This window comes from Alosa pseudoharengus, unplaced genomic scaffold (genome assembly GCF_046254945.1).
Source record: "Alosa pseudoharengus isolate Yale_2024_CS ecotype anadromous, Long Island Sound unplaced genomic scaffold, YU_APseudo_1.1 YU_APseudo_1.1_scf_23, whole genome shotgun sequence".
NCBI lineage: Eukaryota > Metazoa > Chordata > Actinopteri > Clupeiformes > Clupeidae > Alosa > Alosa pseudoharengus.
In genome coordinates, this window is record NW_027468685.1 from 22,114,223 (window position 1) to 22,136,866 (window position 22,644).

The 22,644-nt window shown below is 42.7% G+C and overlaps 1 protein-coding gene and 1 long non-coding RNA gene across 4 annotated transcripts in view; one reads left to right on the plus strand and one right to left on the minus strand.

Moving 5' to 3' along the window:
• Positions 1-15,283, plus strand: part of LOC143140901 (oxidation resistance protein 1-like) — a 72,149-nt gene extending 56,866 nt beyond the window's left edge. For 2 of the 3 annotated variants that reach the window (XM_076302045.1, XM_076302047.1), the window contains 11 exons: positions 1,851-2,003; positions 3,064-3,248; positions 4,111-4,781; positions 5,800-5,968; positions 8,202-8,361; positions 10,948-11,028; positions 12,355-12,480; positions 12,778-12,930; positions 13,030-13,125; positions 13,277-13,350; positions 13,488-15,283. In XM_076302045.1, the coding sequence (XP_076158160.1) occupies positions 1,851-2,003; positions 3,064-3,248; positions 4,111-4,781; positions 5,800-5,968; positions 8,202-8,361; positions 10,948-11,028; positions 12,355-12,480; positions 12,778-12,930; positions 13,030-13,125; positions 13,277-13,350; positions 13,488-13,623 (2,004 nt within the window). In that variant the 3' untranslated portion in view covers positions 13,624-15,283. The remainder of the gene's footprint in view (positions 1-1,850; positions 2,004-3,063; positions 3,249-4,110; positions 4,782-5,799; positions 5,969-8,201; positions 8,362-10,947; positions 11,029-12,354; positions 12,481-12,777; positions 12,931-13,029; positions 13,126-13,276; positions 13,351-13,487) is intronic. The other variant, XM_076302046.1, reaches the window with a different exon arrangement.
• Positions 15,284-16,288: 1,005 nt separating this feature from the next.
• On the minus strand, positions 16,289-18,036 carry LOC143140188 (uncharacterized). The gene is made up of 3 exons (XR_012990573.1): positions 18,006-18,036; positions 17,631-17,748; positions 16,289-16,830 (listed from the first exon to the last, which is right to left on the minus strand). It is a non-coding gene; the product is annotated as an uncharacterized LOC143140188 (long non-coding RNA).
• Between the last annotated feature and the right edge of the window lie 4,608 nt (positions 18,037-22,644).

The following is a 22,644-nucleotide window of genomic DNA, read 5'->3' on the forward strand; positions in this document are numbered from 1 at the left end:
TTGTTGGGCCTCTAGTGCTACCAACAAGCCCGTAAACAGCCAACCGTTCCCTCTCCCTCACCCTCTCGCTAACGTTAACGGTAATGATGACTCAGAGCTGTTTGTTTTTCCTCCCCGGAGCTTGTGGGTTATCTGCCTCAACACAGCGCCTCTGTGCAGTACTGTGCCGGCCAGGGCCCCCACCTGAAAGAGGGTCTTTGTCTGGGTGGAGGGGAGGGGGGGGGGACACTGATCTATGACTTCGATCTCATCACCCCACCGTCTAGGTCCTCTTCATATCGGGTCATGAGTGCAGACACTTTTGCACCATCACAAATCAGATTTGCTCTGGCCATTATGCAATTTGCTCAGCGAAGGTCAGTGGATCTCAGCAGGGGTAGCTGGAGTTAGGGTTAGTAATTAAAGTGAGTGAAATCCTTTGAAAAAGTGTTATTTTGTGTACAAATTGCTCCTTGATTTGGCCGCAAGCACCGAAAATGGCTTTTAACTCTTGTGTGGTAATCTTGTAGTAAGACCAAATATTATAAACCCCTCCAGTGAAAGTTTTTAGCATAGTTTTTAGTTAACATGTCTATATGGGGTGTGTATTTGTAAACGCTTGATTTATAATGCAAATTATTTATGCACTGCCTATTAGGAGAAAAATCAATGCTTGAAGTTGGTCTTTAAACTGACAGTGAGGTCTGAGGCGTGTCTTACATGCAGAGGCGTGTCTTACATGTGGGTGTTTCCACATACATAGCTCATTCATGGCAGATCCTTTCTATTGACGAGACCGCACTCAAAGAATCTCCTATAGAAATGTATGGGGTTAGTTCGTAACGCAAACACAGCAGTCGTCTACACATATTCCGCCCCCAAAAGTTGACATGTGTGAATACATCGTGCCAATCATGTGTTGTGATCTCGCAGCTGGAGCGACGTTGGTGTCGTGGAGCCACGCGCAGTTCTGCCCAATAAGTGCTCAAAATGCGTTGCAATATGACTGCCGAGTGGAGGACAATATGACTTGCCTAAAAGAACTTTGCTCACAGCCCCTACTTGTTTGAAATGGGCCTGTTTGGGTGTGTGGTGCTGCTGCACTCAGAGCAGGTTGCTGGAGTGAGGCAGAGAAGGCAGCAGTTTTTGGCTGCAGCTGTGAGCTCTGTGTAATCTCGTGTGTGAGGGCTCCAACACATGACTGATTGGTTTGGACCGGGACCAAACCAGACTGAAAACCAAAGGGTTCAGACGTTGCTCATCCAAACAAAGTCGGAGGAAGAAATGAAATCCTCAGTGTGTGTGTGTGTGTGTGTGTGTGTGTGTGTGTCTCTTTTGTGAGTGTCACAGTATGTGTATGCATGTCTTTCTTTTGTGTGTGTGTGTGAGTGCGCGCATGCGCATGTTCTCACAAGCCCTTACTGCCTGAAGCAGACTCCTTGTTTTCCCTGCTTTCAGTGACTGGAGAACAGAGAGCAGGTCACATGGTTATCCTATAGCCTCAGCAGATTAGCGCTTACCAAAGGGCTCCCTCTCCCCGGGGACCTCTTCCTGTCAGGCCATTTCATTGCAATGAGCCCACCTGGGACTCTCTCTCTCTCTCTCGCGCGCGCTCTCGCTCTCTCTCTCTCTCTCTCTCTCTCTCTCGCTCTCTCCCTTTTTCTCCCTCGCTCTCTCCCTCTCTCTCTCTTTCTTTCTCTCTCTGTAAAAGGCAGTTGTTATTATGCATATTATACTGGCAGAGCAGTGAAGCTGCATGGGCGCCGGCTCTTTCAGTTGCCATGCTCCCCGGGCCGGTAGTGAGCGTGTGCACAACTGCTCGCAGACGTCTCTCACTGAACGCTCTCTGGCCCGTTCCCTCTACGCCACAGGACTCCAATGAGACGCATCGCCGGAATGTTCCGCCGTTGCCAGCCCACCCGCTGCCGCGGCCTGTGCGGGTGGTGTCATCCACGTCGGAGGAGGAGGAGGCGCTCACAGAGAAGTTCCTCAAGATCAACTGCAAGTACATCACTGATGGCAAGGTGAGGTGATCTGCTGCAAACACACATGATCTACCATAGTTTTTCTCTCTCTCTCTCCCTCTCTCTCTCTCTCTCTCTCTCTCGCTCTCTCTCTCTCTCTCTCTCCTTCTCTATTGGGTTGCGTCAGTGTTTTCCATCTATTTTGCTGTTTCTCTTTGTCCATCATGGAAGTTCTTATTGATATTCCTTTCTGTCCATGTGTCCATAAATTGTATCACTATTGCTATTCACTTTATTGATTTACAACATGATTCCCTATTGGGAAAAGTCTAGACTACACTTGAAGAATATAACAGAGAAAAGATTAATGTGTTGTGTAAGGACAATTTGTAATTGTTTTAGCGAGGAGGTCCATGACATCCAATCAGCTGTCCATATCCAACAAATTAGTTGCCATTTTGATAGAATGATCTCTGATATCCAACATGAAAAAAGTAAAAATAGGTACTCAATGAGAAACGCATACATGTTGACTAACTTTTAGGACTGTAACAGGTGGTGTCTCAACTAAACATCATGGTAAGAATAAGGATGACTTTAAATCAGGCCCAGTGAGAAGTGTTTTTACAGTTAACAGAGTGTTTAATCGGTTTTTGCAAAGTTTCATAGTTTCACTGTCTCAGTATGCCCATATCTTTTAAATAACCCTTTAAATTAGGGCATTTACAGACTAACAGGATTGAAAATGTTGAATTGCTTTAATAAACTAGAACAGAAACATAATATGTATTGGACTCTCTGGACTTTCACCTTTTCACTGCTTTTGTCTCTTCATTCAGAGCCTCTAATTGTTCTGTCCTACTGGGTCCCACTACTGTATGTAATAGAAACACTTCATTTTAGGGGATTAGGGTCGTTAAGGTCAGCAGACTTGCGCATGAATTAAGGAGTAATTATGGGCTTGGCTACCAGATACAAGAGGATCTAGGAGAAATTAACTTAATTAACTTAAAAACTCTTAATTATAAAGTCACTTTCATGTTATACTAGACATAAACACACTGACACTATGTTCCATCTGTCTTTTTCTCTCTTTTTACTTCTTCCTGACCCCATGCAGGGCGTAGTGAGCGGGGTGCTGCTGGTGACGCCCAACAACATCATGTTTGACCCGCACAAGGCGGACGGGCTGGTGCAGGAGCGTGGCTGTGAAGAGTACGGCATCATGTGCCCGCTGGAGGAGTTAGTGTCGGCCGCCATGTGCAGTGAGATCACCGACAGCAGGATGCGCGAGTTTGTGCCGCCGTGAGTTCAGTCTGGTTTAATTAGGTTTGGTCACCAGGACCCGTTTTTTAAAGGCATCGATGTGGTGCTCAATTTAGCTATTTGTCTATTTTTGAACACAACTGTTAAGCATTGGTAAGTGGATAAATAAGTTATACTCTTGGGCGCGATCTATACAAAGATTACTGCTCATGGAGTACCTGTCAGGTTGATCTGGCCATGGTATGGTAGAGTTTAGGTTGTTCCTCAGTTGGGTGCTTTTAACTACTCTACTGCTGAAGACATTACAGATGGTATTCAGGATGCTGGGTTGAGCCAGTTCAAATGGAATAAAACTATTTTAAAATAGACAAAAAAGTTTTCGGGAGGTTTTCAAGAGGTTGTGAGGTTGCACACCAGTTAAATAATAAATTATTCTTGTCCACAGAAAGTCTGCACAGAAAGTCTTTTGAAGTGAAATTCTCAAATTCTATAGCAGATATTTTGTATAGACAGGCGTCAGGACACAGTTCTTAAACTTTATGGGCAGATTTTAGTACTGAACTGACTCTGGCGTCACCAGTGTCTCAAAGGGCTTTTTTCTGATTGATTATCACTTTGCCCTTTATGTTTTTAGACATCCATTAGCGAGCGATGGCTATCATGCATCATCTAATATCATGGAGCTGTCCACTGTCATTATTCACAATTTCACAATTCTTGGAAAGCCTGTGGAACACAACTTAATTAAATTGACTTAAATAAAATAAAACCAGACTTCAATTAAGCTAAATAGACAGATAAATGCGGAATAGAAATTTTCAGTAAGATGAAGAAAAAATGTATTTGCCCAGAACTGGATTGAACTGGCTTGGCCTTGACCTTTGACCCTTGAAACCTGCAGGGACCTGGAGCTGGAGCCGTCTGTGCCGGAGGTGAGCCACGTGAAGCGGACTGGCCGTGGGAACGCCGATGAGGTGGCCCAGCGGCTGCGTGACGCCGGCAACGACAGCGCTAGCACGGCGCCGCGCAGCACCGAGGCCTCGCTCTCCGAGGACGTCTTCACCGAGTCCGAGCTGTCGCCCTCCTCCGACGAGCTGCAGCGCCACAAGTCCTCCGACGCCTCCTCCGAGTCCGTCCAGACCATCAACCAGGCCGAAGCAGGGGAGGACGCGGGAGGAGCCGGACCGACCGAGGGAGCACAGATGGAGCGGCAAAGCAGCAGAAAAGACAGCAGCGTTGAGGACAGTAAACACTCCTCTGGGGCTGTTGCCGCAGGCCTGGATGGTTCCGGAAAGGAGCCTGTTCTGCCAGGAGATGGGGCTAGGGATGGCTCCCGTACCCCTTCTGAGTCGCAGAGCTCGGACACGATGGCAGCGGACATCCCCTCCTCGGGACAGGACGTGGGAAGTGGAAGTAGCGCCAAGTTAGCTCCCTCTGCAGGCAAGGAAGAACTCGGGGATAGCCACACTATGCAACCAGCCAATGAGCATAAAGAGGGTAGTCAGGTGACTGCCAGTCAGATCACACCAGCCAATCCTGATGGGACAGAGAAAGGTCAAGGTGCAGAAGAAGGTAGAAAATCTCCCCACTGTCATATTTTTTCTAAATCTTTCCAGATAGCAACTAGTTTCTCTTATCTCTAAAATATGGCTAACTAGCATGTTGTGCCTATTCTAAAGATTCACTCATGTAGAGAGTCCTGCTTTAAAAAAAAGTTTTTTTGTTTTTTTTTGTAAATTATTATTTAAGCCATCATGCCAGTAGAAAATTTAGCTCAAAAGGATGGTTGACCTGAATGATGTGATATTATCTACTCAATCTCATGTGAAGACGTACTTGGTAGTACAGCATGTAATTAGTTATCTGGTGGAATATCAACATCCAGACAAGACCTGGTCATCACTCAAAAGAGTGGCCCCTTAAAGCAAAACACTTTGACCTTAAACTGATGAACTGTCCTTTTAAGATCTAAGATCTGTCTCGCATCACCCCACCATGTGATGGACCATAATCCATGACTGGTGGAAATGAGAAGAAAGAAAAGATGTCAAAGATGACCCTTCCCTCCCAGGTCCACATGTAGAGATTAGCGTTATGCCTCTGACAATAAAGGATATATTCACGCTCAAGTACTGTTCAAATGAAGGGAAGCTGCTTAATTACGCAGCGGGGCCCTGTTTCGGTGAAGGAATGGGCCTGAAATTGATTAGCTGTTTATCCTGGAGCTGTGATTACTGCGATGTAGGCTAATGGCTTTAATGCATTCTCGTCCTCTGTGGCTGGAGAATGAGGAGATTGCAGTGGTATATTAAAGAGATGACTTTATTATATACATTATATGAGCATTGCTGTAATTCAATTCAGATTCAAAAATATTATTCCTATGATTCATTTATCTTGTCAATTACCGGTACATAGTAACATATTGTATAGGCATTATACAAACACTGTTGATTTACTGGAGTCTTCCTTTAAATACAGATTATTTTTAGTGACCTAGTTATTGTATAATGGGCTGCTGGTGTCCAGCTAGCATGTCCGGTCTTTTATGGCACTGGCAGGGCAACCGACTCTGTGCTTCCTGTTCCAGGAGCCTCAGAGGCCAAAGAGAAGCAGAAGACCCGGTCCCACAAGTTCCTGTCCCTACGGGTGGGCAAGGCCATGCGCAAGACGTTCGTGTCCCACGCCAGCGCCTCCATGCAGCAGTATGCCCAGAGGGACCGGAAGCACGAGTACTGGTTCGCCGTCCCACCTGAGAGGTGAGAGTGGGTCATTTATAGAACAAGCGGCAGGCTCTACGCTCTGCGTCGGTCCAGACTGCTGGCCTGTTGGCCAGGTGATGCATACTCTCAGGAACAACCCCACCCCACGCCACCCTCCCCAAAAATCCTCACCTTGCCAGTTCTCTAGAGACTTCCTGCTTGGCCCAGTTACCCAAACATTTAGAAAGGGCCATAATCAGTCCTTAGCCAAGATGGAAAAAAGAAAAGTATATTGAGGCCATTCCGGCTCACAGCAACATGAAAGAAAGCACTCGTGACCTTGGTGACACTTTGTTCAGTATGGAATGACGATGATCACAAATTATCATAAAATTCATTTGAGTTACAGGAACTGACCACATGCACTCTTTCACTGACTTCGACACTAAGGGCTATATTATAGCCAAAAGAATCCCACTCCGTGGGTGAAATGTGTCTCTGACTGACCGATAAAGAGTTCCCCACTAGTCATAGTCCACCAGTTGAGGGAGGGAGTCCCTTGAGTCATATCAGTTTTAATATTCTTTATCGGTGCTTCCTAATGGAGTCAACGCGAAGGGGCTTAACATGTTCTTCCTCAAAGTGGATTAGGTACAGATGAAGTTTGCCCTTGTGTTTTTTTCCCCCTTTTCTAGGACAGAAAATCTCTATCTAATTTGCCAAAACAGTATAATTGCATTATGGGTCCGTTTTGTGATGTCCTACCATGTTTACTTGGGGGAGACAAATTACTGTACACAAGACTTTTTTTTTTTTCCGTCCACACCCTAAACAAAGTGTCCTTTCATTAGCCGTAACTTGACGAGTAAAAAATATGGAACATGGCCCACAGCCCCATGTTCCAGAAGTCACCTCATCCAGACAGTAATATAAACACTAATCATTTCTGTGAACATGTTGCCAAGTTCTTTGTAGCCCTGCCAGTATATATTATGTGTTAAATATAATGGGCTAAATCAGACACAGTCCCCATGTCGGCGTCTTTTTAAGTGAAGACATTGCAGATTATGATTTTTGCTGCAGGCTGACCCATTTGAGTGGCCAGCCGGAAGATGTTTTTGTGTGTTTGCCTGTTTGTGCGTGCAGTGCACTATAATGGTCAGGCCGAGCCATCTATAGTGTAGTGGTCATTTCATAGCGCTACTTAGCAAGTCTAGCTCTAGGGAACCGGCAGGGTGCTGGCATGGGTCCAAACCGTGTGTGACTGACCAAGCCAGCCTCCTTGTCTCTGCTGTCCGCTGTCTCTGCTTTGTGTAGGGTGACCGTGTGAGTCACCACAGAAACACATAATGAACGAGGGAGTCATGGGTGTCTTAACTTGAGTCCCAAAGGGCAGACTGTCACTTTAAACTGTATTGTCTGTAAAGTCTGTATTGATTACAGATTTATAGCAGATTTTCAACACTAAAATAATGCTTGGAAGAGTCAGTGCCACCCTGTTCTGTATGAATATCTACTTAGTCAGTCCATGACTTGGTGGAAGCATGAATGGTGTCATATACAGCACAGGTTCATTAGATTAGACTCAACTTTATTGTCACAGAGACAACGAAATGCAGTTAGTGTCTAACCAGAAATGCAAAAAAGCAGAAAAGTGCCATGTCAACAGTATAAGCAGGTAGTGCAGTGTAAACAGTATATGTTTTATAGTTCTGTGAACCAGCAGATATGTGCAGTGTATTAACCGTAAAATTGTAAGAGCAGAATAAATATGGATATGCAGTATGAACAATATAGACAGATATGTGCAGTTGACTATGGAGTATACTGTAGTTCACAGTGTGATGGCATTAATATTATAAGAACAGTAGAATATTGGTATGTATAAGTGCAGTTACGGTATGTACATTTTGTATATAAATAGAATGTTATGGGTGGGATAGGCCATGCCATCTACCATTATAGTAGAGTGTCTGTGAGATGGACTGCATTTCATTTTCTCACAAAGGCCATCTGACCATGAATCTTAAGAAGGTGGATGTGTGGAATATGAGGGCCCATTTCTATGACATGGATGGGTCTAGTCCTGCCTATACTAAAACTAAAAACTTTTTCAGTGGACATCTTCATTGAAGTTCTTTTATAGTATAGGACTAGGCTTAATCAATGTCTGAGAAACCGACCCTGAAGGTTCAACAGAATCGCAGGCGTTGTTGATCAAGCATGCTGGAGAAGGTGGTGAAGACCCCACTGACCAAGGGTCCCTGACTATTTCCTTTCTTGTCTCCAGGTCAGACCACCTGTACTCGTTCTTCGTCCAGTGGACCCCCGACATGTACGGCGAGAGTGGTGTGACCCGCGAGCCGGGCTTCGTGGTCGTGAAAAAGACTGCCGAAACAGAAGAGGGAGAGGAAAAGCCAGCGGCTGACATAACTTCCAAGGAGTGGGAGGTAAGACTGATGCGGACATGTTGTCCCTATCCCCTCGGCCTGTTGGCCAATGTCAACAGCCTGCCAGCTACGGTCTGTGTCTCATGTATTCGCAAGCCATCGTCTTGCTTGTTATTTAATTATGTTGCTATTTATAATATTATGTGTGCTTATGTGTGCTGTGTTGTGTCTATATATAACTGTGATTTGTGTGATCAATATCAATGTGACTGTGGTTTAATCTTGTTTTGTTATTTGTTATGGAGATGTCTAATTTGCGTGTTTGTGCCTCAATAATCAAGTTAAACTCCGTGATTTACGCTGCAGCTAGAGCTTTAACTGAGCTCGGTGGTGAGACTGGATGCCTGCAAGTATGGATGGTCTGCTATATTTATGCACATATTTATGCCTCTTTGATTGCATGAACGCTTTTGTTGTCTGTCAGTGTCCATTAAATCTCTTGTTTGGGTTGTTTTTTTTTATGTATAAAGACATAATTTCTCTTCTCAAAAGGATGCACTGTTTATGTAGCGATATCTTCATGTCTCAGTGCTCTGCTCAGGGATAAGGAAGATGCATGATTTTGTAGTGACTCACTCGTATACATTTCCTCTTTAATTCAATCAGGTCTGTTTCTGTCTCTGCAATCCAGTGTTATATTCCTCTTACATCTCATTGTTCTGTTTGTCCAAACCAAGGAAATATGTGCATGATAAGTTTGACTGGTAGCCTTTTGACATTACCTTTGTACTTGGAAATTGTGCAAGTGGATAAAGTATGCCAAAAAACTGTTTATTTATGGTGCAAGTAGTAATATAAGCAGTTACTGTGTATTAATAAAAATATTTATTTTATTTTTTCAAATATATAGTGAAAAAGTATTGCTAAATATATTTATTTTAAGATGGTAAGATTGTTCTCCTGAAGTATCCTGTATCACATGAACTGCACTGTTATGGACTTGTTTGCGAAATGTTATGTGCAGCCAATATTATCCTCCGTGATGCGTCATGCGTAGAAAGAAAATAGATTTGTTTCAGTCTTCATGAAATCGGCGACGAATTGGTGATGAGTAATCTTTCATCCTGGATTCCTATTGGTTCATGACTGATCCAGACATCGCCTCGCACAGGCCCATTTAACTCAAGGGATTGTATCAGTCCTCCGTCCGTGTCGCTTGTTTGAGTTCAGCTTCGTCTACCACTGGATGTATTGACTCAGGATAGTTTTTATGTAACGGCCGTACGGAGCACCTTGCATTGCCATGTTTTTCTCCAGAAGAATTAAAGAAGGGCTGCAACTGACACCCAAATACAGCTTTGGCTTGGTAATACTTGTGATTTTTTGTTAATATATTCGACTTGCTTCCGTGCGTAGATATTGTAGTTTAGCACAGTGTAAGTGGTGGTGTGTATGTAGGGTGCAGTTACACAGTTTTGAGTGATGAAATAGAAGTTTGGCGTGATTGCGCAGCCTTTCCCAAAGCCGTGATTTGTGCTATTGCAAGTTGCAACAATGCAAGCAACGACTATTGATTGATTAAGTTTCGAAGCGTTGGTATCGCCAACTTTCAGCATGTTGGGTCGAGTATTTCCCTCGGAGTTGCCGTCTTTGCGCGAAGAGCACTTTAGTGTGGACTTTACGCACACAAACTGTTGCACTCCTCCACACGTAGCCCACGTCTCTTCTGTGATGTTTTATGTCAGATTGGCCTTTTTTTGTGTGTGTGTGTGGGGGGGGGGGGGGGGGGGGGGGGGGTCAAGTCATGAGGAGTTGTAGAGCCGTAATAGTTTAAGAGAAGCAATCACAATGTCTTGACTTAATCGCGTATCTTAAATTTGGCGGTTCTTAAAACATCTGTGTGGCAAATAACTATTGGTATTGATATGAGATAATATCGGGTATACCAGAGTAGGCTATCTAAGCATAAGGCATTTTGTCGTTATTTGGATCTCTTATTTGTAATGCATGTTTCATATAGTGGTTGGGCATGGCCGCCTGTTTTCTGTCTGGTGTGTGTAGCGCACTTGTCATGTCATTCTCTTTAGAGCAAGCTGATTTAGTCCACATTGGCCCTTCTGTGGCCGCTCATAAGCACAGAGGGGAGTGACCCAGCTGTCACCCCCTTCCATCCCTCCCCTCCAGAGAGGGAGGCACCATAACCTGACCCAGACGGCTCCATGGGATTCTGCAGATGACTTGGCACAACTGTTGCCATGTTGGACAGCACTCTTAACTCCTAAAGTCTCATTTTCTGTTCCCTTTGCGTTGCTTGACTCTTGTTCTGTCCTAAAGTTTAACTTGATGCTAATTAATGCTTTAATCACTCCACTCACAAAGCAGGTGTTACCACGTCAAGCTACTACTAACTGTTATTAATAATATACATTTCCCAATCACAGCTAAATCTTATACCTCTCCAAAAATGAGTGGAAGTATGCTGAATGGACAGGAGCTGTGGTTGGTGGTTTCAAGTGGTTGATGTTAAACGCTCTATCTCTTTAATCACTGGTCTCTATTTTTCCATTGGGCCCCTTAACACCCCTTAACCATGATCTCAGGGCAGACAGACGTATCACCACACTGCTCTTCCTGTCTCTGCAACAGGTAGTGTCGGTGGCTGAGTACTACCGGCGGATTGATGCACTAAACAGCGAGGACCTGCGTTCGCTCTGCAAACGCCTCCAGGTGCCTGCCCAGTTCCACTGCGCTCATGCATTGACCCTTGCAGTCTGCTAATGGTGGGCGTGTCGAAGTGACTAGAGCCCATCTTCGAGTTGGGGTCCGTGTGCAGCCCATATTCATAGGGCAGCACAGGACGTAAATAATTTCACTTATGGCATGTGGCTAGTAACAACATTTAGCCTGCATTTGGCCTCATTAGTGATCTAAAAGGAATGTGAATATTTGAGATGGTGGAGGACTTGGACTTCTCCAGTTAGCAGACTGCTTTGGCCTTTGTGTAGACAGTGGAATTCTAAGATTGGCCAGAAGTTTGAAATGCCAAAAGGGCACCGATTGATTTCATATTCTGAACAAATAAATAATTTCCTCATTCATTCCCTGAGCGCAATACCCCAGCCATCCGAGTTCTTTGTTGTTATTGACTTAACATGGGTGGGAGGCAGGGTAGGGAAACATCTTTGCTCGTGTGTTAAAGAACCGTGAGCAGAAGAACACAGCTAGACTGTTTACAAGCTTTGAGACCATAAGGGAGACACATTATTCCATTAACAGTAGAGGTCAGGGAACTGGAATAGATTCAGCATTGCAGTTCTTGGAAAGTTTCCTTTCTCTGCTGGGAAGACACAGCCGTGAAGTGCAATGCTGAGTTTTTTTTTAGTCTAGACCATAGACTGCAGGGTTGATTGACAGGGTTGAAAAGGGTTATGTGTGCAGCAGTTTTTTTCCTACCCACTAACATTATACAGACTTGTGTGGCCTCTGGCACTAACACCTTAATACCATAACCATCAGCTTGGACATGGTGCAAAAATCCAAGAGTGAAAATCTAACCTGGCACAGTATTGCAAACAAGCATAGAAAGCTATTGTCGTGATACACATTCAACTGGGGAAAGTTCTTATTTCCTGTGCATCTTGGATATTTGCCTTTGGTTTGCTTTGCCATTGATCCTGCTCCTCTTGTCCTGTACCCCCTGAGAACTCTTTAACCTGCTTCAGAGATGAAAATCCTCATGCCAGGGAAAGCAAAAAAAGCCAAACTTTAGCCCTCCAAGCATGGCAGTGTGGCCCCAAACATTGCACTTCCCAATCTACATCCGTGCCCAGTGTGTCCAGTCGCTGATGTAGATTCGATGATCTCCCTTTTCCTCCCTCCAGACTTGCTCTAAGACTCCTGAGCTCTCATAGCATCCCATACTGAGTGACGTGTGCTTTAAAACCCTCCCACATGCCCCCCCTCTCCTATCTTTCCTCCTAAACCTAAGATCCTTGGTCTTGCATGTCGTGCAATTGCATACATACTGAGTGGATTTCTGGCCTATACCCTCAGATCACCACAAAGGCAGAGGTCAACTCCAAGCATGGTCCATGTGTGAAGAGCGAGCCAGAACCTGAGGTGTTCCGGACCAACCTGAGTGAGCCGAGTGACCTGCTGCAGACTGAACAGATCGAGAAGGTGAGAAGATATAGGGCTTTTCTCAATATGCGTTCTTTTCTATACTTGTGTTCTCATGAACTTGAAAATCGTTCTGAAACGTCATCAATCACCGCCGAAGTGCTGTAGTTTACATCCATCCTTTTGACTATCGGTTGTTTTGTCTGGCTCTTATTATGCCACCTCAATGAAGTCCTACTCTATGTTTATATTATTTCATGGCATTTTGTCAGTTGCCAGTTTAAGAGTAGCTTAGCTTTCAACAATCATAATTTACATTTGTTAGCCTCTAAAGCTGTTCTAATGTGCCATCTCCAGCTTGCGAAAAACCTGCCCCCTCGAACAATCGGGTATCCCTGGACCTTGGCCTTCGGTACAACCAAACATGGCATGAGCATCAAGACCCTGTACCGCATTATGCAGGGACTAGACTCCCCAGTGCTCCTCGTTATTAAAGACAGTGATGGGCAGGTAGGAAAATGCTGTTCAATATTTCTTAGACAAGCCAGCCAAAGTTTTTGGGTTGTAACCCAAAGTGGTGGTATATAAACTGTATCTTTTTATTTGAAGGTTTTTGGAGCACTGGCCTCTGAGCCCTTTAAAGTCAGCGATGGTTTCTATGGTACGGGAGAGACATTCCTCTTCACCTTCTGTCCAGACTTCGAGGTGAGAAGGCACCTGCAGTTTATCCTTATGACCTAATCTAGAGGTTTTGAATTGAAATGTAAAGGCATGTGGTCAAGGAAATGGAATAACTGATTAATAAAGCATTTTCTTCCCTTAATGTTGCTGATGGAGTTAATGTGTTTTTTTAAAGGTGTTCAAATGGACTGGGGACAACATGTTTTTTATGAAGGGAGATATGGATTCCTTAGCATTTGGGGGTGGTGGGTAAGTTGGCACATAATTTACAGCTCCTTCCATGGCTCTTACTTGATTCTCATATTCCACAGTAAATGTAAATCGTTTTAATGTATGAGTATACTTGTTCAAGCTACTTCACTTTCTGTGCTTTTCTGTGTTTTTAGGGGTGAATTTGGGCTGTGGCTTGACGGTGATCTCTATCGTGGCCGGAGTCATTCCTGCAAGACATTCGGCAACCCAATGCTCTCCAAGAAAGAGGACTTTGTCGTGCAGGACATTGAAATCTGGTCATTTGAGTAAGCACGCCTCCCCCGTGCAGTTCCTCTGACTCTCTGTACAAATAAAAGACTCATTGGGGGGTCCCCAGAGTACATCAGCCACCTCCCAGACCTGAATCACACATCACTCTCCTGGCTTCTCGGAGACCCAGTCATTGAGATTGCATGGGTCCTCACGGGGCCTCTGTGCTCGCAATCCATCCATTTGTATCGCTTTGTGTGTGTGAATCTCTTGTGTCTAAGTGCGAGCAAGCTTCTCTTGTCTAGAGGAGTTTACAGGATTGCTTCAGTTCCTGATATCCAGTGGGTCTTCATTGGGAAAGGATGACCTGGCAGATGTGATCATCATTTCTGTTCTGGTCCTCTGCCGACACGTGGCAGCTGTCCCAGAACCACGAAATCATGATACTCCCCACCCCACACCCTATAACAGGTGGTAGTGTGCGCGAGCCATTGGAAACATAATCACAAACCAAAGCTCTAGCATTAACAAAGATACAAGGGATTTTGCCACTTGTGGCAAAAGCAACCAACCAAACTAAAGCAAAAGCGACAGTGTAGCGTCAGGCTAGGTGCGTCCATTCGTCCACTCATGGCCCATAGCACATTTTCCCAAAGCACATACTATAGTGACTATACTCCGAACACCTGTGATGATGACATCCTATTCCTGTCCAGTGCACGCCTCTGTGCTGATACTAGCTTCCTGTTTGATCTGAGGTTGTGCCCCCCCCCCCCTTCTCTTTATGCTGTGTCGTGTTGCTATAGAAACGTGAAGATGTGAAAATTACTTTGTGGTGGCCTCAACCATACTAGTGGGCTTACTTGTCATTCTGTTGTTCCACTGTCGCAGCCAACAAGGAGAGAGTTTGACAACTTGTCACATCTGATGGGTCAGATAGAGAGAGAAATTTTATAATATATACATATATAGCAAATATATATTTATAAATATAATGTGTACAAATAAATACATATTGCTGTTATTCGTGTGACAGTGATATGTTTTGTGCAGATGTCTTGACTGCAACGAATCTTGAATGTATATATCCTTGTAAATTATTAGAAATAGATCTACTATACAGTATATCTGTACACAAATGTATACATTTAACCCCGAGTAATGCTGTTGATTGCGACTGGCTTCTTGGGGCAATCCACTGTACTTTTAAATTGGGAGGAAGCATGTCTCTGGGTACCAGGACGACGGCTGTGTTTCACGTCAGTGGTAACCTGGCTACGGTGTATAGGGTGACCTGGGCTATTTTTTTCTTCTTTTGCAATACCCAGGAGTGATGAGGGACTAATGTCTCGTGCAACTAGAGCCAGCCTCCTGGGCTTATAGATCACAAAGGTGTCAGCAGTGTGGAAAGAGAATAGCTGCTGCAATATTTAGAAAGGGCACCAGGGGATGAGCTGCTGTTTTTATGGCAAGAGAAGATTGAGAAGACCTGCTGAATGGGACGGGAAAGTGGACACAATTATTGTGGACTATTAGTTAATGAGATGGCGCCATCTCCTTCGCCGCCTCCTGCCCTTCTCTGGTCTTCCAAAGCAGTGGCCCGTTTGATGTCCTTGTGGTCACAAAGATAACATCCAGTTGTCCACCTCTTATAACCACACCAGATAACAGTGTAATCCTGACGTAGAAAATAAATAATAAAAGATCTATGTGATTCCAACATGATGTCTTTCCTTTTTATCCTCACTTTCACCTTCTAATGATGTGAAAATGAATATACAGTATCAATGCCAGTGCTGCCCTCTACAGGCCTTGTAGTAGGACTTTGAGGAGTTCATTTCTAGACAGCCAGCCATGCACGTTGTATTGTAACAGTACAACACTAATAGATAAAGATACTTAAAACACCATTAGCCCGTCAAGCCAGGCCACCTGGTGATGGTTGCCCAGGTCGGAGATCATATAGATATTCAATCCATTTTGCAATGAAGGACTACTGTCAAATGTGGTCATGAACTGACAGTAACATTGTCATTTTGAATTATCAAATGAATAGTATGCACCTAGCTTTTTTACTGTATGCATAATATGCCGTAAACATATTAATCAAACAGACACAAAGTTCTTAAAACTATCAAAGTGAGGCTACTTGTATATGGGTTCATCCTCACATTAGTTTCACTTACACTTGATCTTCCTCTTATAGTCATTCTAAATTTTTTACATTATGTAATTGTTCCAAGTTTTCTCTCTTTCTTTTTTGAAGGAGCCAGTGGGTATGTAATTTTTAGTAAAATATCAGTCTAAATTATTACTACTCTGAAGGATAATGTTTCTTAGAATAATCTGAATTAGTTGTTTCAGTGTTGAATAAAATACTATTTGCATTTACATACAACATTGTTTATTATGCATCTTAGGATGCAAACAGCTGATAGATGTAAAGACTGTATTGGTAATTGCTAAGACGGCCATAAACTAAATAAATAAATGGGTATATTTATGTATAGGCAGATGTGAGTCTTCCTTCAAAATGTCTTGAAGTGTAGATGAATATCATTTTTGACACTCCAAAATAAACTTTTATTGTAAACCAGTGACCAAAATCTTCCTTGGTCACTTTTTGTTACTTGTACCAAGCTGAGCAGTTCTTGAAAATGAGTCAAGTCTCTTTACTTCTCCAATTTTATTACACTGTTTAGCAAGGATTGAGGCAATTGAGAGATCCATTGAAACATTTTATTTATATTTATCAGCTTTTTCAAAAAACCTTTCCACATTATTTTCTATTATATGCATAAACATCAGGAATGTACAGTGCATGCTTGAAATTCAAACCTATCACATGATTTATGTCACAATATCTTCCTGACATCTTATTTCTCAGTGGGCTGTGTACCCAGCAGAGATGCCTTGGCCCACTGGTGTTTCGGTGGAGCCACCTTCCTCCAGTGCTCGAGACAGCTCCACATTATACTCCCGTTATTGCGTTTGTTTTTGTTAAAAATATTTGCGCAGACTTTATCATTTCTGAAGATGTTATAAAGATCCTCCTCCATGTCCAGTTGGGCGAGGGCCGGCATGTGAGCCGCCATGTACTGCAGAAGATGTCTTGCCTATCAATCAACTTCTGCTCCACCTGCCAAAGGTCCCGGATCGTCTGCTCCTGATGACTCTTCTCGATTGCCCTCAAGATGATGACGGACTTGCGTTCACTCTCTAGATCTTGCTTCAGCTTCTGTATCTGTGTCTTTTTAATCCATATGTCTGGAATAATTATTAAAGACAAGATCACTAATATGTCACCCATACAACTATTTTGTTCATTTCATGGGCGGATTATGAACTTTTGGGCCCCTGGGCCCAGATGTGTTAAGGGGCCCCCACTAATTGTTATATATGTGGGAGGGGGGGTTTGGGGGTCCTCCCCCAGAAAAACATTAATTTGTTTGATGTGATTGCCTGTATTCTGGTGCATTTTGGGGATGGCCAATACTAAATTCAATCAGATTCATAGCCTACATCCTGGTTTGTTGATACTGAGGCAATGATTCCATGCAAAGGCTTGAGCTTCAGGGCCCCCTGACTCCTTGGGCCCCTGGGTCTGGTAGGCCCGTGCAGTAATCCATCCCTGGTTCATTTTCAATTTTAGATAGCGTGACATTTTCATACAGGGTTGCCATACAGGTTTTATCGCAACAGTAGATCGAGGTGAACATAGGCTAGGCTAATAGCCTACTTTGGATAAGAGAATACTTAGCCTACATGATCAAGTGTTATGTTTCAAGGTTCACATGCATATATTAAGACTAAGTTGTGTGTGTGATGATGAGGTGTCCACTTTAAACATAACAACAGGCTAATTGCAGGAACCACTTATTACTAGGCTATAGTTGCACAGGCTTTTATTGCAACACACTGTTTGTTCTTTCCAGCGGACATAAGGTCCGCCGTAGGTGATTATTTACTCTAGCTCAAAAGGCACAATTTTGAACCAAGTGACTGTAACATAGATAGATAGATACTTTATTGATCCCCAAGGGGAAATTCAAGGAAACGTCACTTACCAACAGCAGCGACAACCGCCCAGGGCACCAACATAGGCGTAATATTCCCATTTTCTGTTATCCCCACCTGCCCCCTGGCCGGGCCTTATGTCTGGGTCGTTCAAGTTGCCCATCTACACTGCAGTCAAACAAGATATTAAAGGTTAGCCTTGGTGAACCCTGACTGACTTGGACCTTCAAAGCTAATTCAAATTTGCTAACAGGTTCATCTGGGTTCAACCAGGCCAATTAAAAAGGTGGTCATGAATTGTCAAATTGGCACAGTAACATTGTAATTTTGAATTATCAACAGTATTTTGTATGCAAAATATACTGTAAAAATATGAAAATCAGACAAGCACTAACAGCTGTTCAAACCATCATTAGCCAGCCTACCTGTAAACGGATTCCCCCTGACATTAGTTTCACTTGATCTTAGTCCTCTTATAGTCATTTCTTTTTTGGGTGTGTCTTAAGAGGTGAATCATGTAATTGTTCTTCCAACTGTTTTTTGTTTTGTTTTTTATTAAGAAGGAGCAGTGGTTGTGTGTCGTTTTTTGTCAAACATCAGTCAATAAAACTATGAAGAAATAGAGTTAAAGGATAATGTTTCTTAGAACAATATGAATTAGTTGCTTCAGAGTTTTTATTTATGAATACATCAATAAATACTATTTGCATTTACATAGCCTACAACATTGTTTATTATGTAGAATTATAAAGAATGCAAACAGCTGATAGATGTAGTCAAGACTGTAATAGAAATACAAAGGGACTACAAAAGCAAGTTACCCTCTGTCTCGGTCATATTGTCCCTGTAAAAAAAAAAAAATAGTATACAAATATATGAAATGTCCTGATATTATTTACCGATAAGTAACACTACCAGTTTTGAATTGAGTCATCCTTTATAAGAAGAAAGTCTTGAAAGGTAGATGAATATGACTTTTAACAGTCCAAAATAACCTTTCATTACAAACCAGTGACCAAAATCACTTATTACTTATAGCTGAGCACTATACATCCTCATGTACAGTGCATGATTGAAATTCAAATCTATCATATAATTTATGTCACAATATCCTCATTCTTGACCATTTTCAATGACATATCCAAATCAAAGACTTCTGATATATTGGCTCTGCATCCATTGTTCAAATAGCTTCAGACAATCCAAATGAAATGTCAGATGAAACTTCAGGCTCACAATAGAACAGCCCCAACAGGATGCTTGGCAATTCTGACGTCTTGACGCCTGAAACTCTCATCAACAGGGACATGAAACTGCTCCAACTGGTCTAAGAGATGTGGGGAAACAAATTGTTTAATGCTGGTAAGAGCACACCTGTTAACTGGATATGTCCTTATTTCCTCCTTGCTCTTATGTTATCTTAAAGCTTTGTGATGAGTGGAGTTGCCTGGTCTTGAAAAAAATGCCTACCAGTCCTATATGTCCAAGAACGAGACAAGACCGAGTCGATATCGATACCGAAATGCGTAAAAGTTTTCTCGAAATCAAGACCGGTCAGTATCAAGACTCTCAAGTCTCATGCATTGGCTGTGACAGATCTCACAAGACCTCATCCCACATATGCCTTTTTTATGGTAACATTCCTTGTTCCCTTTAAACAGACAGACAGTGTCATCCAAATCTCCTTTTCACATTCACACACACACACACACACACACACACCCAAACCTCCAGATGAGATGTTGATGTTGAAATCCAAACTCAAAAGAGCTGTTATGCTACAGGAATTTGGAGATCTTTTTCTACAGGGTGCTATCTGTGCATTCCCTCTATATTATATCAGGGACTCCAAATACAAATTAGCCTCTGGGCTTCAATCTGCCTCTGTAATATACTGTGCATTGTCCCTGTAAAATAAACTAAATGAATGAATGAGTATACATACATAAAATGTCCTGATTATTTACCAGTAAGAGCACAAAACCAGACAGAGTTTTGAATCAAGTCTTCCTTCATAAGTTTATATATTAATATGAAGGCTATATTAATATCACTTTCCTCACTCCAAAATAACCTTTCATTGTCAACCAGTGACCTAAATCTTGGTCACTTCTTATAGCTGGAGTACTTGAAATGGACTTATGTCTCATTATTTCTCTGATTGTATTTATAATGCATTTTTGCAAGGACTGAGAGTTCAACTGAGTGGTTTATTTAAACATTTATTTATATTTATCAGCTTTTCCAAAGACAAAAACCTTTCCATGTTATTTTCTATGAGGAATATGCAGTGCATGATTGAAATTCAAATCTATCACATAATTTATGTCACTATATCCTCTTGACCATTTTATTTCTCAGTGGGCTGTGTACCCAGCTGAGACCCCTCGGCTGTCATGGGTTTCTGCAGAGAACTCTTTTCTTTCCAGATCTTCAGATAGACCCACATCAGACTCCCGTTCATGCGCTTGTCTTCGTTCTCGTAACCTGCATCTGCGGTCATTCATGAAAATATTCTCTACATCCTTCTTCATGTTCAGTTGGGCGAGGGCTGGCTCATGAACCGCCATGTCCAGCAGGTCGTTCTCTATTGGCTTCCTATACGCCTTGGGCGTGGTCAAACTGCAGTAGATGTGCTGCCTCTCCATCAGCTTCTTCTCCACCTGCTGCCAAAGGATCTGCTCCTGATCCTTCTTTGCCTTCAAGATTGCAACGGTCTTGCGTTCCGTCTCTAGATCCTGCTCCAACTTCTGTGCATGTTTAGACCTTACCCATTCTGGAATAATGATTAAATACAAGAACTGATATATCACCGATAAAATATATTTTGTACATCTTGTACATTTTCAGATTTAAAACTTCATAACAGGTCGTTTTGATACAGGGTTGCCATACAGGTTTTATTGCAACAACACAACATTGCTAAACTGGTAAGGTGCTTACAACAGGCCTACCAAGATCGGGTGTGAAATCCAGACAGTTCACTTCCTGAGGAATACATACTCTGCATTACGTTTGGGTAAAAGTATCTGCTTTCATGACCAAATGTTATTTTTAAAGATTCATATCTGCATATTTGCAGTTGTGTGGGTGATGATGAGGTGCCCACTTTAAACAGTGATAGCCTGGCTAATTGGTTTAGGCACCACTTATTACCAGGGATGGATTACTGCACGGGCCTACCGGGCCCAGGCCCAGGGGCCCAAGGGGTCAGAGGGCCCTGAAGCCCAATAGCCTCGTGAGACTATCCTGATCTCGCGAGCTTCAGGTTTTCACTCGCAGATCAGTCAGGCAACTTTCCGTTAAAGGAGAATTCCGGTGTGATATTGACCTAAAGTGTATTGAAACATGATACCGAGTGTGAACGTATGTCTCATAGCCCATCTCGGCTTGTCCCCTGCACTCCAAAATCTGGCGCTAGTTAGCCGATGCTACCAACAGCTTTTTCAATGGTGGTGCTTCGGCATCGGGCTAGCCATGCAAATAAATCACTGTTTTACACCATTTACGAGGCTCAATGTATCTTCACACTTCATTGGTAGACTTCCGAGGGCCCTGACATTTAAAACGAGACATTGAGAACTTTGAAAAAGCACTGGTAGTTTACTTACAAGACGATTTATACAGACAGTATCTTCACGAAGTTTAGCGTTTGCAGCCATCTTGAATTTAGTCACGATAAGTCGAGCGACGAGTAAGAATGAACAGGTATGATAAGGGATCAGATTCCAAAAATAATTCAGTGGAAATGCATGGATTCCAGTTTCTTCCAGTAGCAGCAACTGGAATCCATGCATTTCCATAGAATTATTTTTGAATAATGAATTGAATAATGAATTAGTTGCTTCAGTGTTTCAAAATGGATTTATGAATAATACAGCAAAAATCCTATTTGCATTTACATACAACATTGTCTATTACACACCTTTAAAGGATGAAAACAGATGATAGATGTAGTCAACACTAGAAATACAAAAGGACTATTTAATGCAAATTAGCCTCTGAGCTACAGTATAATCTGTCTCGGTCATATTCTGCACATTGTTCCTGTAAAATAGGCATAAACTAGTTATATAAACTAAATATGACTAAAATAAATAGGTATGTAAATAAATAAAATGTCCTGGGCCCGTATTCACAAAGCATCTTAAGGCTAAAAGTAGCTCCTAACTGGCGGATTTAGGAGAAACTCTTAAATCTTCCTTGGTCACTCCTTGTTACTTAGGAGTCCTTAAAAATGTCTACTTCTCTGATTTTATTTACAATGCTTTGTTTGCAAGTAAATTGAGTGGTCTATTTTGACTATTTAAACATATTATTTATATTTATCAGGTTTCCAAAAAAATCTTTATTATTTTAGAAATATATATCAGGAGTGTCGGTGAGGGCTGGCTGGTGAGCCGCCATCTCCCGCAGGTTGTTCTCCATCTCCTTCCTCTTCTCCTTGGGCACCAGGTAACTGCAGAAGGGGCTCTGCTTCTCCTCCACTTGCTGAAGACCTGGATCGCCGTCAGCTCTTGCTGAAGAATCTCAGCCAAAGATAGTGGCGATTAAAGCGGCATGTATTTGTATTTTAATGCTGCAGCATGATGTGCAACATCACAAATGAGAGTTTATGGGCTAGGTTGATGCGGGCCTTTGAGACCAACAGACCACAAATAATGTGTCATCTTGCATGCAATGGTAAAGGTAATTATTTAGTGAAAACTGCATTTTTCCGCTTTCCGGGGGAGTGGCCCTTGGGGACCAAACGCTTATTTTCTGTAGTCTAGTGGATCTACAAGCCCATCAAGTTTCATGTGCTCTGGTGTTTCGGTGTCACAAAATCGTTGACCAAAAATTCAGAACATTGACGGAATTCCTAGACTGGTGCCAAAATCCAGAATTGTGACACCCTCAGGCATTTTTAAGACAAAGTTGGCAACCAGTCTTACTTTGTCAATTTGGGTGTGCTGAATTCAAATCTGCAATATGACAAGCTCTATCTGACCTCTAGAGGTCATTGAACTTTGCAGCTGTAAGCGTCCCAACTGAACCCAGTTTCTCAGCTTCATAAGCAATGAA